Consider the following 19,873-nt stretch of genomic DNA (forward strand, 5'->3'; position numbering starts at 1 on the left):
GTGAAAGTTTCTCATGCCGGTTCGATTTCCTGAAAAAAGGTGATTAATGTTACGTGTAAAATAACTTTTTGGAATGTGCTTACAATTTATGTTATATATGCTTTTAGCTTCTTTCATTTTGGTTCGCTGACAGATCCTCTCGCCTCCATTCCCGCCGAGGCCTGGTTTTACTACGAGTCTGGCACTGAAGTCTGAAGCAGCCACATTTGGGCGGTTTTCTACTCAAACGAGAGAATTCATCAAATGGTAAATTTATAGGGATGTAACGATTAACCGCGAGCCGGTTGGAAATCGATTCAAATATGTGACGATTCAAATCGGTTGAGATGCTAAACCTATCGCGATTCATTTAGGTTTAGGAGTTTATAAGAATCCATGTCTGAGGGGAACTTACTGTCTTTAGAAAAGTTTAGATGGTATTATTTAGGGTGACCATACGTGCCATTTTCCCAGGACGCGTCCTGGCCAGGATTTGTTTTTGCTTTGTTTTCATGCTTGCTGAAGGTAATGATCAAAAAGTAGTTTGACTAATAACATGCAAGCATTGTACATAATGGACCAATCATGGCGTGTGAGAAGGTGGGATCTACGGTCAAAGCGATGCAATTACGCGTACATATTAGGTGTGTTCGACTTAAAAGCAGTGCGGCTCAGACCGATCAGTGTTTGACATCAAAGTACCTCGAGAGCGTTTCGAAAGCATAACCGTCTGTATGGTACTTTGATGTCATACACCGATCGGTCTGCACACGCAAACAAAGCCAAAACCTAGATATTTTAGGCAATACAAAAATCATGGCCAGGACGCGTCCTGGGAAAACGGCACGTATGGTCACCCTAAATTACAACTCTTACTGTTCTTAGACTTTAATCCGTAACCCTCAATCCATCTGATGACCTACGGATGCATTTGAAACAAATGCTACACATTTGCAGTTCACTTTGGTTTGGATGCAGCTGTGGTTGTCATTTAAGGCCTTTGAGTTCATCTGGGGGTTTTTGAGAAGGATTAGCACATTTGAGCTTTAAAAGACCAAAACTGATGGCCAACTGTGTTGTGAGTTCAACCCAGTCCAGCTTCCAACACAACTTCCACACGTGTGAACAGCACTTTCTTCCTGCACTCCAACTTATTTCAGAGCAGCTGGAAAGCATGAGCTCCTGAGACACCTCAGCGTTGGTCACCATCTCCTCCAGAACACAGCTGGAGGCTGTCAGAAAGGTCTAATAATCCAGCAGACTGTAGGTGTGTCTACATGCATCACTCTGAGCTTCGTCTGAGTCAGAGAGGCAGGCTGATCTTGAAGGTATTGGTAAAGTCAAAGAACATCAACCTGGAGACAACCTTTATAAGATGTGTGAACTGACCTTGACTGCTCTATAGTCTCTAAGGGTGACTAAGGTTCATCTTAGAACAAGGTCTGTTCTAGCGCCTTCCGTGTTTAACGTATTTGATGCGCACTTTAGTAACAAATCACTCGACAGTCATTTATTTACTGCTAACTTTTATCTGCCGTCAGACTATTTGAGATTACGTTATACATATTACTGTAGTAATAGTTGTTAATTGTAAGTATTTACATGAGCCCCTGTCTCTGAGATACTCTGCACATCCCTGTATAATTTGGATTGATTTTAATAACTTTATGACTTTAATGTACTTGAAGTGTGCACCAAGCACTAGGAAAATACAAGTATTGGATCAGGACTCAGTATCGGCAGATACTCAATATTCAATGACTTGGATATTATATGATATGATATGATATGATATGATATGATACAGTACACACACATATATTATGTAAACAAAAATATTTATTTTGGATGTGATTAATCGTTTGACTGCACTAAAATAATTTTAAAAATAATATTACATTTATTCATAATTATCATCCACTGTTTTCAATGTTTTATTTGTTTCTCTGAGGTCCACTCATAATATTAATATTACACTGATATTAATATTAATATTTAAATATAAAAAATGTTGAATTATTTAAATTAACATTATTAAGACTATTAAATATTAGTTATTTTTCAAGCATTAGTTGTCAGTTGTTGTTCTTCTGGTGTTTTAGAATAATTGTTGCTATTCTACTTCCTCATCATATCATAAATTATATTATATTATATTATATTATATTATATTATATTATATTATATTATATTATATTATATTATATTATATTATATTATATTATATTATATTATATTATATTATATTATATTATATTATATTATATTATATTATATTATATTATATTATATTATATTATATTATATTATATTATATTATATTATATTATATTATATTATTTTCTTAAATATATACATGCATGTGTGTGTATTTATATATACATAATAAATATTCACAGTACACACACATATATTATGTAAACAAAAATATTTATTTTGGATGTGATTAATCGTTTGACTGCACTAAAATAATTTTAAAAATAATATTACATTTATTCATAATTATCATCCACTGTTTTCAATGTTTTATTTGTTTCTCTGAGGTCCACTCATAATATTAATATTACACTGATATTAATATTAATATTTAAATATAAAAAATGTTGAATTATTTAAATTAACATTATTAAGACTATTAAATATTAGTTATTTTTCAAGCATTAGTTGTCAGTTGTTGTTCTTCTGGTGTTTTAGAATAATTGTTGCTATTCTACTTCCTCATCATATCATAAATTATATTATATTATATTATATTATATTATATTAATACTCTAACTAAGTGTAATAATAATTAACAACAACAAAAAAAGTCCTTGTATAAAAAAGCAGGTCACAGTGGTCAGGCTGTTTGTAACGTGGTTGCTGGTTTGTGTACAAAGTCTAGTGCTGTCAAATAATTAATCGCGATTAATCGCATCCAAAATAAAAGTTTTTGTTTACATGATATATGTACGTGTGCTGTGTATATTTATTATGTATATATAAATGCACACATGTGTATATTTGTAAGAAAAATAGGTTATGTTTATATATTAAATATATTTATTTATAATATAAATTATATGAATATAAATATAGACATGTAAATACATGTAAATATTTTCAAAATATATACTGTATGTGTGTGTGTTTATATATACATAATAAATATACACAGAACACACACATATATTATGCAAACAAAAACTTTTATTTTGTATGCGATTAATCGCGATTAATCGTTTGACAGCACTAGTACAAACAGTACACTATGTTTATGTTTGGGAGACAGGCTTTTGAGAGTAATAATTCATTTGCCATCTGTTCAGTACTTTGAGAGCTCCTCAAATATGAAACCACGATGGCTGTCAATGCTGTTTGGGATCTATTTAAGCACTTACCCATGAATAAAGTGCAACCTCAATCCACTGGCTGGAGCTCGTTCCCTTTTCTTCATAGCCATGGCACGATGCTTCTCCTTACACTGCTCTTTGAGCTGAGGTAGATCTTCTTTGTAAACCTGGGCCAAAAAACATCATCATAAAACTCCCAAAACACACAACTGAGGAGAATGTGTTAAGGAATTCAGACCCAAGGGAGGACCTCCCGTCAGGTTTTGATGATCATGTATTAAACAATGTCTTTTTTAACCATGTCATTACAGACCTGTCGTCGGTAAGTAAGTTGTGTTTCCTGTTCAATTTCAGAGTCCATCTCAGGCACGTCTGACTGATCCGAGTCGGATTCCTCGCTGTGCGAGTCTACTAATGTCTCTGTAAGACAGAGAGGGCAAAAAAATTCAACTCCTGTGTTGATTATGCATTCCACTCAAGTAAAACGAATAAATGAATTAACAAATTAGCAACGATTCCATTAATCATGATCTCTCGAGAAACCCTGAGTAACTTAGTCATTTTATAAGTGCTGCCCCTCCCCTTTACAGATTTATCACTAAGAAAACTGCTGATGGCTAAGGAACAGAACTGCCAACGTGAGCAGTGAGAAATCCATTAGGAAAATGAACAGAGACATGGTAGACTGAGCAGCAGCATGCAAAAGAAAAAAAGAAACAAGAAAAAGTAGACTCAATTTGCATTAGTAAAAAAGTGCTTTGCTTATATAATCTAGCACGTATTTAAGCAGCACAGCTGTTGACTTGACATTCATTCATTTCTTCAATAGATTTTTAAGATCAGTTTTTTTAGATTTAAAATGTTCTAGTTTATGAACTAGTTTGATCATTTCTTCAGTTTTTTTTAATCCGATTAACATTTTACAGAATTTTATACAGAAATATTTGTTTGTCACTTTGTTTTACATTTTAACATTGGAGCAATTTATGTTTTTACTAGGGTTATTTAGTGTAAATTTGTCCTTGTTTATTTGTCCTCATTTTATAACTGCTCAGAGTGCAACAAAAACATCTACTAATTTAAATATATATTTAATTTAAAGGGGCCCTATTATGCTTTTTCACTTTTTTTAATTTTAGTCAGTGTGTAGTGTGTATGTTTGGGCATAAAAAAGATCTAGAAAGTTACAAATCTCAAAGTCCACTCCAAAGGGATATATTTCGTTTTTTTTAAATCCATTTTCAAGAACTACAACGAACGGCTCGTTTGGATACAGCGTTGGTTTCCGGGCTTTGTGATATCACAAAGCGGCTCATTAGAATTTCATCACAAATAATTCCCGCCTACAGAAATTCGAATGGTTGGGGGGTGGGGATGCAACGCTGCACTTCTCGTCCAGTGCGCGACCGCCTGAAACATTGTTTTTTTCACCTACGTGCCCAAACGTCTTTGTTTGGGCTTCTGAAAGTGGATGATGTCAGGAAACAGTGTTTGCAATTTATTTTTTAACTCTGTCCCTGAGCATTATAACCCCAATTTGCTATTGTGTGCTGAGCATTTTACTGAGGACAGCTTCCGCAACATGAGGGAGTACAGTGCCGGATTCGCGACTTTGTAAAAGAGCATAATAGGACCCCTTTAACATATATTTTCAAAAAATACCCTTTAAACAGCGTAACTGCAGTTTTCTACTTTTTCTTAGCATACTTACCCTCAGCATACTTTTAAAAAGAGTACTTATAACAGAAATTACATACTTAAGTGCAAGTTTATATCGAAAACCAGTGTAAACAAACACAGAAGAAGAGTATCCCGGATAAGAGAAGAGAGTGGATGCTGACTTCTTGTTATCGTTGGTAATTGAGAACAGATTTATTCTCACATGTTCTTTATACAGAATAACATTTCTATTATTAATTGTCTCCTGAATTATGTGATCTGTAGAGCACCGTCCGTTTTCTTCCACGTGCGCGAGTGTTATGATATATTTTCTTTACGTGTTTTGTATGCAGCTCATGGTATTTTTATAGCAATAAAGGATGTTTATGACCAGTATTAGCAGTGTAGCTTTATTGAACATACAAAGAGTGCATGTGTCTGCTTATTAATCAAAATCAACTATGGATCACAATTGGAAGTTATTACAAGCACTCGATGATGGTTTAAAGTGTGTAAGAAAATACATTAATAATTACATACATTTTCAAGTGTAGCTTGATGCTAATTGTACTTCTAATTATATTTTAGGATGCAGCCTATTCTTGTAAGCATTATAGATAGTTTGTTTCTGATTCGCCTCGCTTTTTCGCCTCGTGCTCAGTGTGGAAAGGCCTTAAGAATGTGGCTCATACCTTGAGGAGCTAAATGAAGAGTTTCTTTTGACTTCCTTTCAGGGACAAACTTCCACTGGAACACTGAGTGGTCGGCTCCACCAATAGTAATCACCCATTGATAATCATGTGACCATCTGACATTGGTTATGTGTGCTGAGTGTCCTAAATATTTTTTAAACTTAGCACCTAAAGATGAAAAAAAGACAAACCGAGTAAGCATAAATAGAATGGATACAATAAATAGAATAGAATATAGAATGACATTAACAAAAACGAGACCAAGAATAAAAGTGAACCCACCTTTTCTTACACATGGGTACCGAAACAATTTAACTAATCCATAATCGTCTGCTGTAACTAAAACTTGACTATTGAAGTTAGCTTCTACAGAGTTGATGTCATTGATATCAGAGTATTTAGGCCAGATCCCGTTCACCTCCGGCCCGAGGACACAAGTCCATGAAGACCACTGGACAAGCTTCAGTTCTTCTCTGTTGGTCACTTCCTTGCCACCTAAACACAAGCAAAACCACAATCAGTCGGAATTATATTATCCATAAATACTAGGAAAACCTACTTCAAAGAGAGTACAGAGCTCTTACTGGGCATCTTGTAGAAGAGCCGCCGACCGTTGCCGTCGTTGGTCTGTAGATACTTGCTGTCCGTGGACCAATCCATGTGTGTGATGAAGCTGCTGGAGCCCACGCATTCGCCCGCCTTCTTATAGCGCTGCACAACGCCGTAGATGTCCACCGAGTTATCGTTAGAGCCCACGGCTAGGTGCGCTCCGTCAGGGGAGTACTTCAGTTCATGGATGGCCTCTTTACGGTCCTTAATGTGGACCACCTCCGTCATGTCCCTGCAAAATGAGTACAGGTCTAACAGATTTGCATATTTTACTTATTTTAGGTTGCTCTGGACCAGGGATACTCAAACTGCATAGCTCAGGGGTCACTTTTGGAAAGTGAGAGCCCACGGCTAGGTGCGCTCCGTCAGGGGAGTACTTCAATTCATGGATGGCCTCTTTACGGTCCTTAACGTGGACCACCTCCGTCATATCCCTGCAAAATGAGTACAGGTCTAACAGATTTGCATATTTGACTTATTTTAGGTTGCTTTAGACCAGGGATACTCAAACTGCACAGCTCAGAGGTCACTTTTAGAAAGTGCAGAGTGACCAGCGAATAAAAGAATCTGGTAATAGTAACAGATGCTTGATTTTGCTGGATACTTGACTGGTTTTAAATGTGCAGTAACCAACAATTACAACTGTCTAAGACCAGCCTCATATTTTAATCATCTCATTCATCAAAACAACAAGTACTTTTTAGTTTAGCATTTTCTGAAATGCAGTGCAAATGAGTCAAAGATGTAAGTGTGCCCATGAAGGAAGAAACTTAAAAATATAGTTTAAAAGCCCGTGAAAGGTTCTCACAAATGTACTCTTTGTACTCTATGTTTATCATATTTGGTTTTTAAATTTGATTACTCTTAATATGCCATGTGGTGTAATCGTTAGTCACCAAAGCAATTTTATTTTATTTATTTATATATAAATATATTTTTATTTTATTCTTTTTTTAAAGAAAACCTTTTCATCTATTATAAAAATATTTATTTATTTATTTGAACAAATACCTGAATGAATGAATGAATGAATTAATTAATTAATAGCTATAATTTATTAAAAATAGTGTTGTTGTTGTTGTTTTTTGGTAATTGATATAAAGCTGAAATAACTCTGAAATATAAACAATAGATACAAAATGTTAAACTTTTCTTTTTTTTAAAAATGCCTTGGCAACTAACTTAATTATAAAAAAGTTTTAAATTACTGAAAATAAAACTGAAGTAAAAACAAATTAAAGCTATATAGAAATAGAAAAAGCTAATAAAAATGACATAAGCCCATACAAAAATATTAAAGTGTAAACTAAAATTAAAATCAAAAGTGAAAATATAAAAATACTATTAATGTTATAGTATTTATTAATCAAAATATTCATAAATACTATAATAGTAAATAAATAACATTAACCAATTTAATCCCATCGGTCACAATAGTGACCATAAAGGTTTCCATTTATAAAGCTCTAACAATCTTACTGATGTTTAAGTGCATTTCCTGCAAATATGGAAAAACTAAAGGGTCTCAATTAAATATGTGCAGTGTCACATGGTTAGTGCAAACTGTCACATGGCCAGAGCAGTTTATTTCCTGTTTGCACCACGAGAAGATGATGGCTGCATCAAAGCTCCAAAACAAAAGGCTAGTAAAGTATGTTAACATAAAGATATGACAAAGATTTTTGGTACATGTTATCTTTAAGGTGTCTAGTATTAATATATGAATTCACAATTATTCAGTTTTGTTGAGTGTGGTCACAGAATGAGTAAACATGTTGATGGCAACAATAGTGACCGCTGGGATAATACAGTTAGTTTAGGTATACATTTATATCCAATTGCAGTTGTTAGTGAAGGTTGCAATAAAATGTGGCAATGATAAAGTTACAGTCAATACTGCACTAAATAAAAAATTCTAATGTTACAAATAAGTTACAGTATTGATGTTTTAATACTGGTTGCACTAATACAACAATTCTATGATATATGTAACAATAAAGTAACAATTATTTTTTTTCTTTTATCTCAGTATTCCTATCAGTGTTTTTTTGCACAATAGTAACCCTAGAATGTGATGAAACAGAGTTTTAAATAGCTGGGCTGAGATATATAAGAATTTTGATGACTGCAGAAACATGTTAATTCAGTATACACATTATCCCACCGGACACAATTGAGATCGACCATAAAACACAATTTTTCACATACTTTTCCATAAAAATTCCAAAAATAATTATAATATTTATTGCTTATGGGTTACTAATGGACACATTAATTGGATATTTTCATGTCTGGGCAAAATTTGGGATTCAATGGGTTAAAATAACACTGTCTGTCAAAACATTATCAAATTGTTTTTGAGTATTTATTAACCTTGACACACAGTCATGAGGGTGTGAAGGGGTATATCAGTGGTTCGCAATTCCAGTGCTCACGAGCCCCCGCTCTGCACATTTTGTATGTTTCTCTTATCACTTCAGACATTTGTTCTAAATAAGCAGTGAAAGCAGTTTTGATAAGCTTGTGGTAGGCTAAATTGTTCTAGTATTCCTGCTCTAGACAGTCCTGTTCTGCTCTGTTTTGTCTGGGTGTTTCACCTGACTCTCAGCACTGTGAAGGATCCGTCTTTCATTCCCAGAGCGAGGTGGATACCATCCGTACTAACAGCAGCACAGCGTATAGGCTCCTCCATGTTGCAGCGTGCTATTAGTGCGTGATCTACCAGACTCCAGATCCTCCAATTCAAAGAGAAAAAGAGGAAGTAATGACCCATAAAGATACTCAAATGAGTGCACTGAACATTAAAGATCATGTTCTTAATAGTCTTTATCTAATCTGAGCTTAATACACTCACTGAGGAAAACTATTGCTCAGAGGTTTCATTATAGCTCATGACACATGAAGTGTATAATGTCAATTACTGTCAATTTTCTGTGCAACTAGCAGGACGAAACAGAACTGCACAAGTAATTCCTTGTGAAAATGAAGTGCGGTTAACAGTCTAATTGTAGTATGATTAAGATACTATTATAGTTTTTATTAATAGTTTTCATTCTCATTTAAATTTTAGTTAAAGTTTTAGTCATTTTGTTGTGTTTTTGACATTTTTATTAGGGCTATTTATTTTTTGTCTATATAGTTTTCACTCATTTTTATTTCCTTGGCAGCTAGCTGAAATAAAATGAGTTTAATTTTTATTTTTTTATTTTATGGTTTTAGTTTTACTTTTAACTAATTATAATAACCCTAGCGCTTAACTGTAGAGCACTGAATGTGGACTTGTAGTGTACTTCAATTCTTAAAAGTATATTTTTAAAAAGCTGTACTTGCAGATAATAAAATATTAATTAAATAAAAAGGCACTTAAGCGTAGTTAAGAGTTCTTTCATGACTGTTTCTTAACACACTTAAGGATACTTTAAAAAGTGCACTGTGTAATAATGTCAAATTAAAAGTTAAAATGAAATAAAAAAAATTAAAAGTAAAATTAAAATTAAAATGCTTATCAGTACATTCGGCAGTACACTTAAACCATATTTCAAAGACAATAGAAGTAATTCTGAAATTACAAATAGAGATTAACTTATTTCCGACTTAAGTGGGTCAAAAATGCAGCTAATTGCATTTACTAACAATTTAAACTATATTACATGTTCATTTAATTGCAATTAACAGTTTGCACTTAAGTGTTTTTTTCCAAGTTATATTATTTCAGTAATGAATGCTGTTTTTAAAAGTATGCTTTTTTTAAAGTGCACTTCTTTTTCACAAGGGTTCTCAGTTTGTTCTCTATTTAACCCATTTTTTATATTAGAAAAACAACTGAGCTATTAAAGAGATCTTTTGTAATTCTGAGTGAATTAGATGTGGTATTAGTTTATTTTCGTCTCTTACCGAACAGAGCGGTCGTCACTGCCGGTCATGGCAAGAGGTTTGGTAGGATGAACCGCCAAGGCCCACAGCTCGCCCTCGCAATGACCCTGCATGATGAGGAAGGGCTTGGTGCGATCGTGCACCACCACCTCAAAAATCTCACTGTCCTGCGTGCCCACCAGAATGTGATCCCCTCTCCAGCACACGCTCCGCACTGACAGGCCTGCACAGATCCATCACATAAACACTTAGTAAGCAAATGAAAGGAATTGTGGAAGTAAACAGACATGATCCTGAAACATACTGAAGGATGTACACTGTAGACCGTCAAGGATGGAGAGGGTGCTTGGGTGCTTGATAATACATATAGACATCTGGGATCGGTGACAAACAGGGGTAAGAGCTATGGATATAACACAGGGCGGACAGTCTGCATAAAGAGCACTGACCACTACAACGCACCTCTTGAATTTTCACCTCTAGCTACTGATGAGTCAGAGGAAAAGAAAGTAAAAGAAGAAAAGAGATAGAGCTCCGTTAGAGACAAAGGACTTTTGCATTGTGGGATCCTGACATTTAACAACAAAAGATAAGTGGCAACTTAATGGATCAAACAAAATACATGTCAGTGTAGAGTAATGCATTCTGGGAGTTTGTAGAGGCTGTGACTCACCCTTATATCCCTGGTCTGTTTCCCTGAGGTCAATGACGGTGATGGGTTTGAAGTTCAGGTCCCATAACCGGATGCAGCCATCCCTGCCTCCAGTGGCAAAGCCTTCTTCACATGCATTCATGCTGAAAATACCAGACTACACACACACACACATAGGCTCTGAGAGGCTGAACGTCCCTGACAACGAAAGCAATTAGAGAATCGAAAGTCTCAAACTTTCACTGCAGTGCTGGCACTAAGGGTCAAATAAAGTTGAAAAAGATGTGCAGATCTTAAAGGGTTCACATCACGAAATAAATTAAAGCAATAAGTCCCAAGAAGCCGTGGTTTACAGTGAATTTATAACAGCACCGTTCTCGTTGTTTGGAAATGTAACAATTTACATTTAGTCATTTAGCAGACTCTTTTAACCAAATGTGGACAATAGAAGTAATCAAACCAACAAAAGAGCAATAATATGTAAGTGCTGTGACAAGTCCCGGTTGTCCTAACCAGACGCAACAAGATTCCAGTGACAAGAAATTTGTCTATCCACACCAGACGCGCGACATGGCTATGCGATGCGACATAATCCATAAAATATCATAATCAGTCAGAAGTGTGTGTGGGCGGGCTCTCTCTGGAAGAAATTTATTAATTTATCTAATTCTTAAATGTGAACTATTTTTAACATTATTAAAAGTACATACTCAGTGACTGATACCATCTTTGGTTTGGAATACACATGTTGGTTTGCATGGAATTCACCGTTTTAACGTACATGCTTGCTTTAATTTATTTTCAAATATCTATTGTTGATTTTAGTATGGCTATAAATGTCACGCAAAATATTATTCTAACTCACATTAGACACTTTTAACATTGAATAAAGCACATAATTAAAAATTATTATTGTCTTAGTTTGTATGTTGTTGTTCCAGCCGCGACGTTGCAGAAAATAGAAACCGTTTCTAAAATACTGTAGAATCCGCCGTAGCTTGTCGCTGTTGTGGCTGGTTAGGACCAAACGTCTATCAAACTAATCAAACATGAAAAAGATACCTTTTATTGCATGTCGCGGCGCGTCTGGTTAGGACTGTGTACACGTATCAAGGTTGTTGTTTTTTTACAGACATTAATTATTACATTGGCAAAAGCAATAATTTGCACAGATCGCAGAGTATCAAAAGCTATATTATCTATAGCACAGAGGACAGAAGTCATTCTGGTGACGCTGTGGAAAACGTTCCCTCACTTACCCCATGAGCCCCTTGAACTGTCCGGATTAAACTGATTCCCTTCCAGACATAGATGTCTCCATTCAAGGCACCTGAATATGTGATCTCGTCTTTCGCACAGGCCAGGCAGAGGATAGTCTGAAGGTCTCCAGTCTTCCCAAACATGCCACGCTTAGGGGTCAGAGCGTTCCCACAAAGACTCCAAAACTGAGGGCAGAGAGTCATTCATGAATCTAGAAAGTGTGAGTTTCATAAACATAAATGGGGTCATACTTACTAACTTTCTGCACCAGCACAAACCCTCTTTTGCCATTAAAGGGGTCATGAACTGCCTTTGTTTTTTATTTTGTACTGTTCTCTGAGGTCCACTTATAATGTTATCAAGATTTTTACATAGAAAAACATCATAATTTAGAAGTAATAGGCTCATTCCTGTCCTGTTTTGACCCCCCTCATCAGAACGCTCTGTTTGAATAGTCGTGGTGGATTGTAGACTCGGAAGTAAATGCCCACTGCTATGATTGGCTAACAGTTGTGTGTGTTTGACAGCCTGCATTCTTCATAGATGAGTGCTGCTGTGATTTAGGTTAAAAACGCATAAATATGCACTACATATCAAACGATCTGTAATAACAGATAAAGCAATAGTGACCAAGTTCTTACTGACGCGGCTCCAGTGTCTTGTTGTCTTCGGAGCATCTTTATCGTTTGGTTTCTGCTTAGACCTGCATTTTGCCTTATTTACCTACTACATGTGCGAATCGGTGGGCGGGGCTAAACAGACAGTGATGTAGAAGCAGGCGTTGATCATCTTCTGCGGAGGCGGAGTTCAGCCACACTATTACATCATAAAGTGGCACATTACACAACCTGTCGTTTTGTCAGATTGGCTTCAATATAGGCTGATTTTAGACTAATGAGAAAGTTTTGAGTTCTGAAATTTACAAGATGTTTTTATAGTACAATGACCTCTTATATGTCAAAAGATCAAGGGAATTTCTCAGTTATGACCCCTTTAAAAAAAAAACTACTGTCTGGATTTACTAAAAACACGCAGTGAAACATTAGCAGAGTTTTTCTTTCAAACCCAAAATTTATATGAGAAGAGTATTTAAATTAATCATGCAACATGATTTCCAAAGGTTTGTGGTAGTCACTTTACCGGTATTTGCAACATTATTTAATGCCCAAAAAGCATGTCCCATTTTGTGCTTGACTTGACTATCATAGATGCTAATTTGCACTGCTCTTGGTAGATTGCGTCAGTCATTATGGAACTGATTTGGCTGCGTCTGTGTTCTTTGATTTGTGCATTGTCAGTAGATCAATAACAGAACTTTTCACATCTGCGCTTTTATGGGAATGTGGTCTCATGCTAATTTGCCCTGTTTAGTGAATCTGGCCCTTGGTCTCATAATATAGTAGTACTTGCTGGTGCACATAATTTAGGTTTGAAACATGAATCATCAGGTTCTTTGATTTATTATGGAATTTAGTGACCATATGGTAATATATCATGTAAAGATTTGTATAGCTGACAATTGCTGTTTCCTGCTCAATTTATTGTACCAAATAGCCTATTGAAAGGCCTTACAGAATAAATTGTGTGACAGCTTAATATTGCGAAAGCACGGCAGCATACATAAAGGTGCACTTCTCTTCACAAGCTCGATAAATTTCCCTGCAATCGTTGAGAACACACCGCAAGCTCACAAACATACTAATGCTAACACTTGTTAAACACGTCATTAAAATGCACAGGCACGATCTTAGTTCAGAACAAACCCGGAAAGCTCCCACAGCCAGCGCATAATAATTGTCTCATTGATTCTGATTCAACTGTGTGTGTGTGTGTGGGGGGAGACATCTCTATTTCATGAGGTCACACGCTCCTGTTTGAGAGAATGGCAGGGTCAACTCTGTGCATGACCTCAACCTCATTCTCAGTGGCCTCCTGCAAGAAAACCTGAGCCGTCAAAGACAGTCAGATATAGTCTTCTGAACTGTCTATTCTGAATGTGATAATATTTGAAAACAACTATCTTTTAGGTTCTTCACAATCATTGTGATTAGTTCACCCAAAACTGAAAAATATGTCATTATTTATTCAGTCCAAACCCATATAACTGAGTTCCTTCCTTAAAACAGGAAAAGTCATTTTAAATTGAATGTAATATTGCAACCAAAAAAAACAAAAAAACAAATTTTAAAGTTGGTCTTAAATCTTAATCATGTTTGCATTCACTTTCAAATATTCCATGTCAAATTATATATGTGGAAGTGAAAATGACATTTTAACTACGGCAGATGAGCTATAGGACACTAATAAAGCACACTGTATGATTACACAGAATATAGTCATTTATTAACCCTTGTGAAAAATAACTATACTTTTAAAAAGATTGCTTATTATTGAAATATTACACTATAATACACAATAGAATATACTTAAACTGAATTTAATGTTTTCGGGCACTTAATTGCATGTTAATCTCAAATGTATGATAGTTTAAATTTATATTAAATGCAATTTGCTAAACTTTACAGTGCTTTTTGGGACCACATAAGTTGGACTTAAGTACATCTTTATATTTAATTTTATAAGTACTTCTATTGTCTTTGAAATATAGTTAAAGTGTACTGCCAAAATAACATTTTTCTTAGAATTTATAATAAACTAAAATGAACTTTTATGCAATTTATATGAAACTTTTATGTCATGTATGTAAATATATTGGTAATTCTACATTTGTAATGATAAAGTTGCAATTTAGTACATCTGAAATGTATTAACTTTAAATGTAATATTAAACAACTATGGAAGTCCGTTTCCACCACTGAATAAAAAATTGCGAGTTTACATCAAACAATTATGACTTTTTTTCGCATTTGCGAGTTTACATCAAACAATTCTGACTTTTCTTCGCAATTGCGAGTTTACATCAAACAATTATGACTTTTTTTCTCAGAATTGTGAGATATAAAGTCGCAATTGTGAGTTATAAAGTCCAATTCTGAGGGAAAAAAAAAATTGCGTTATAAAGAGAAAAACGTCAGAATTGTAAGTTCATATCACGCAGTTCTGACCTTTTTTTCTCAGAATTGCGAGATGTAAACTCGAAATTGAGAGAAAAAAGTCAGAATTGTGAGATAAAAAGTCGCAATTACCTTTTTTTTTTTTAACTCTGTGGAAGAAATGGGCTTCCATTAAAAAAAAAAAACAGATTATTTCAAAGTGTACTTTTCAAAATACCGTTATTAACTGAAATATTAAGTATATAGACATTAAAATGCCAATACCAAAAAGCTTAGTTACTGCATTTTTTATGGTGAATTTCTGGTAATCACAGCCGCCAGTTGTTGTTGTTTTTTACTCTAAATTTAGCACGATTTTTTTCAGGGAAGCCAGGGCATCTGGCAAAAAGCTGGCTGAAAGAGAATGAAAAGATGAAAAAGCAGTCACTGGCCCATTAGCAAGCTTGCACTGGGGCAGACGGTACAGTTCCAGACAGCCAGGCTGCATTACGTCAGGGAGATTCAGAGCCCCGGTGAATCACAGGCTCCTGTGTTTCTGCAGGTCTGTGCTCTAGTAAAGCTTTAATATAATCAAAATGAGTCAGTGCTATTCATCTGCCAAGACTCCATTAGAGGTAGACTGCCTTCATCCTGAGGCACACATCCCCCGTCTTTCCGCTCCTGCTCGTGTGTTCAAGCCACCCCGAATCCAGCAAATCTAGACTAATCAAACAGCCTTTAAGTCACTAAGACAGCTATAATTAGCATACTGCGAGAAGGAAAAGGATAATTAGTCCAGGGTGGCCCACTACACGTTAATCTAGTTAGATCTAATTGCGTGGTGTGCGGCTCCTGTCACATATCGGATTTCTAAACCACTGTTGTGATGGCCGTGTTGTAAATATGGTGGTTTAGTTGGCCCCTGTGGGTGAAGCTATGATTATGTTGTGTGTGGTGGGAGGCAGTGAGTGGGATTCGAGCAGGCTGCCTCAGTTTGCTCCAGTCAAAACATACGGGCTCATCATGAGACCTGTATGCAGTTGAGTGGATTGAGTGCAGCATGGAGGGTCCGGACAAAAACCTCAGGAAATCTGTCAAAAGCTCGCACACAAGCATGAGCAATGGCTATTGTCGGAATGGAGTACAAGCTGATGTTTACTGAATACTGCACAGAATGCACTGTAGTAGTGGTAGGTATTGTGCAACAATAAACAAATATTCAAATATTGGTATGCCACATTGTGTCACCAGATGTGTTGCTAGATTATTTTTTAATGTTTAATGTACACTCTCAGAAAAAAAAGGTACAAAATCTGTCACTGGTGCAGTAGCCTTTCAAAAGGTTCACCTTTGTAGCTTAAAGGTACATATTAGTATCTAAAGTGTACATGTTAATACCTAAATGGTACATATTAGTACGTTTTAAAGGGGACATCGGATACCAATTTTCAAGTTGTATGATTCTTTAGGATCTTCATGAAATGTCTGCAACATACTTTGGTTAAAATTCCTCAATGGTAGTGTAAAACAACACCCTTTTTAGCTGTCAAAAACAGCTCTGTTCGCAGCGAGCCGTTTCGGTGCATGTTTCTTTAATTCTCTTCCGTTTTTTGTGTATTCGGTGGCACATTACCATCAAAAACAAAACTAATCCACTACGTCCTAAGTGGCTCTGATGTCGGGAGAAAATGAAGACTGAAAATGAAAATGAAGGGTGTCACATTGCTCAGAAAATCAAAATGGCTTGATAATTGAGACTGTTTAGGTTTTTTGGGAATTAAAAAAAGATAACTTTTAGCATTGTAGGGTGGTTGTGTCCACACACTGCTAAGACACATTTATATGCAAACACCATGTAAAAGTGAATTTTACATTCAATGTCCCCTTTAAAAATGTACTGTCCCAGTGACAGCTTGTGTAAAATTCTGCAGTGCCTCAATAATATTTTATTTATAAATCTATGTTTAGAATCAGAACCTGCAATGTTCGATTCCCATATGAATCCTTCATTTGAGTCTTTTCAATTAAACGTTTAAACAGGGATGCATTTTCTAAAAGCAGTGTTAGCCAATTATGATTGCAAATATCATTATTACCAACATAGTTCAACGATACTGTGTTTCCTGAAACCAAGCTTCCAACAAACATTCGAAAACAGCATTTGTTCAACAGTTTGAGATTTGGCAATTGACAGAAATGTTGATTCTAAATACATAATTTATTCTGTTTTAGTTTTAGGTTTAGTTTTAAATGTTTTACCCAGTATTTCTATGGTTTGCACAGTACTTTTTTTTTTTTTGAGTATCACACTGTTCCCTTTCAGTCGGTCACTCTCGACGTCACGTCGGTGACCTACGAATTGGGATCTCGCTTAAAGAGACCAATCCACTTTGAGTGTAAACTAAATGAGCCAATGCACATTGGCATGTAATGATTGCATCCAGCTGCCGCTGATCACAGCGTGAGCATAAAAAGGCAGCCGGTGCAGCGCATACCAGCTTTTCGCTTCGGAGCCGAGCGACAACATCGTTCTGCTCCTACTAAACTGCTTCGTGTGTGACGAGTCTAGCGTGCTCTAGGGAGCTTCTTGTGTTGGTTGGACGGATCGTCTTTTTAAAGATGCCGTTTCACCCGTGCGTTTCTGGATGTGGTCATTACCTGGTGTCGGGTGATGGTCACGATCGCTCTCTCACATGTCTGGGCATTAAACACGCTGAGGTGGTGTTCGCGGATGAGTCAAGTTCCCATTGCGGGTAGATGACCAACTCGGAGCTGCGGGCCAGGCTCCGTTTCCTCCAGGGGGGCGGAGCTCCGTTGCCTCTGCCGTGGTGGCAATGCCTGAATCGGATCCGGAGATGTTGGCTATGATTTCCTGTGCCGCCGAGAGGGTAGGGCTCAAGTGGAAATCTCCACCGCGTCCCGAGCCCTCGAGGTTGGTTTCTCGGGGTGGCTTGCGCTGGTTCTCAGTGCCCCGCCCCAGTGCCTTTCTTCCCGGAGGTGCATGAGGAGCTCACCAGGTCATGGACGGCACCTTTTACTGCCAGAAACCGACCTGCTGGTTCCTCCTCCCTCACCACCCTCGACGGGGGTGCAGCTAGGGGGTATACGGCGATCCCTCCCGGTGGAGCGGTCGGTAGCGATGCAGTTGTGTCCTAAGACGGCCTCCTCCTGGCAGGGAAGCCTGTCGCTCCCCTCCCGGGCCTGTAGGCATTCGTCTGGTCTGACTGGTGGTGCTTATACGGCTTGTGGAGAAGCTGTATCCACCTTACACGCTATGGCGTTACTGCAGTTTCATCAGGCCAAGGCACTGAAGGACCTGCTCAAGGGTGGTCACGATCCGGAAGTTCTGAAAGAGCTACGAAACGTCACTGACCTCGCGCACCGAGCGACGAAGGTCACAGCGAGTTCTCTGGGTCGTGCGATGTCCACACTTGTGGTCCAGGAGCGCCATCTCTGGCTCTGTCTGGCCGACATGAGGGACGCCGACAAAGTACAGTTCCTCAATGCCCCTGTGTCCCAGACCGACCTCTTCAGCGACATGGTCGAGAGCTTTGCCCAGCAGTTCTCGGCTGCACAGAAGGAGACTGAGGCGATTCATCACATCCTGCCCCAGCGGGCAGCTGCTGCCTCCACCCATCCGCCAGCCGCAGTGCCCCAGCTTGCTCGTCGCCGAGGGCGGCCCCCTGCATCTGCCCCTGCTCCCGCGCCGCATCAGCCTCCAGCCAAGCAGCGCCGTGGAGCCGGGCGTAGGCAGGCCGTCCCACCCGTCGAGGCCCCCGTCAAACCTGGCGGTAAATGGAAGAGCAAGCGGCCCTGAGACGAGCGACCCAGAGATGGAGGGATCTGCTCTTCGCGAGATGGTGAATGCACCACTCTCTCCCCCGGAGGAGGGCCGGGTGGAGAATCTTTTGTTTCGTTTTCCCCCTCTGTCGGCCTCACGGTCGATGGCACCCAAATTCTCGACAAAAGAGCAGTTTTCTCTATTTCCGGGTCCCAGGAGGGCACGGAGAGTCGCGGACGGACCAACACCGGACCATACTCATCCTCCTTCACCGCCAGCAGGCAGCAGCGGGCGGTTCAAGAGCGTCAACAAAGGCCCTACTCACGCACCCTCTGCCAAACTGTGGAACCAGGTAAGCGTTGTACCACACACTCAGACTCCTCTTCGGTCCACCCACAAGCCACCCGAGTTGGGTCCCTGCGTTCCACCTCGCTGCCCCACTGCGGGTACGGTGGTGGTTCCGCTGGTCCTGCTTGCACGGTATCTGGATGCCTGGCTAGCACTACCCAGCACGTCTCGCTGGCTTCTACGGACCATCAGCCTCAGCTATGCGATTCAGTTCGCCCGGCGTCCCTGAACCGGGCCCTTCACCGGTTACTGTTCAAGATGTTGACGCAAAAACGCATCTTCAGGTGCATCTGTCCCCGAGACTGGTTTGCAGCGATCGACCTGAAGGATGCATACTTTCATGTGTTGATCCTTCCACGCCACAGACCATTTCTGCGGTCTCTCTCCGAGGATCTCTTTTCTCGGTATGGAGTTGGATTCATTCGAACAGACAGCACGCCTCACAGAGGAACGTGCGCAGTCGGTGCTGAACTGCTTGAATTCGTTCAAGGGCAGGACAGCGGTCCCACGTATGGACGGGCCCCCAACTGCAAAGGCATATCAATCGCCTAGAGTTGTTAGCGGTGTGCCTTGCCTTGAACCATCTCAAAGGGTGCTTACGAGGCAAGCACGTGCTGGTCCGATCGGACAACACGCCGACCGTTGCGTACATCAACCAACAAGGTGGTCTGCGCTCCCGTCGCATGTCGCAACTC

General features: G+C 38.2%; 1 protein-coding gene across 1 annotated transcript in view; it reads right to left on the minus strand.

Moving 5' to 3' along the window:
• Nucleotides 1-19,873, minus strand: part of eml5 (EMAP like 5) — a 119,874-nt gene that overhangs the window by 46,787 nt on the left and 53,214 nt on the right. Inside the window, exons 4-12 of the mRNA XM_016543946.1 lie at nucleotides 12,056-12,241; nucleotides 10,818-10,953; nucleotides 10,166-10,367; nucleotides 8,869-9,006; nucleotides 6,247-6,503; nucleotides 5,945-6,157; nucleotides 5,663-5,830; nucleotides 3,625-3,731; nucleotides 3,360-3,478 (exon numbers count right to left, since the gene is read on the minus strand). Of these exons, the coding sequence (XP_016399432.1) occupies nucleotides 3,360-3,478; nucleotides 3,625-3,731; nucleotides 5,663-5,830; nucleotides 5,945-6,157; nucleotides 6,247-6,503; nucleotides 8,869-9,006; nucleotides 10,166-10,367; nucleotides 10,818-10,953; nucleotides 12,056-12,241 (1,526 nt within the window). The remainder of the gene's footprint in view (nucleotides 1-3,359; nucleotides 3,479-3,624; nucleotides 3,732-5,662; nucleotides 5,831-5,944; nucleotides 6,158-6,246; nucleotides 6,504-8,868; nucleotides 9,007-10,165; nucleotides 10,368-10,817; nucleotides 10,954-12,055; nucleotides 12,242-19,873) is intronic.

Source organism: Sinocyclocheilus rhinocerous, unplaced genomic scaffold, assembly GCF_001515625.1.
Source record: "Sinocyclocheilus rhinocerous isolate Xijiao unplaced genomic scaffold, SAMN03320098_v1.1 scaffold1635, whole genome shotgun sequence".
Taxonomy (NCBI): domain Eukaryota; kingdom Metazoa; phylum Chordata; class Actinopteri; order Cypriniformes; family Cyprinidae; genus Sinocyclocheilus; species Sinocyclocheilus rhinocerous.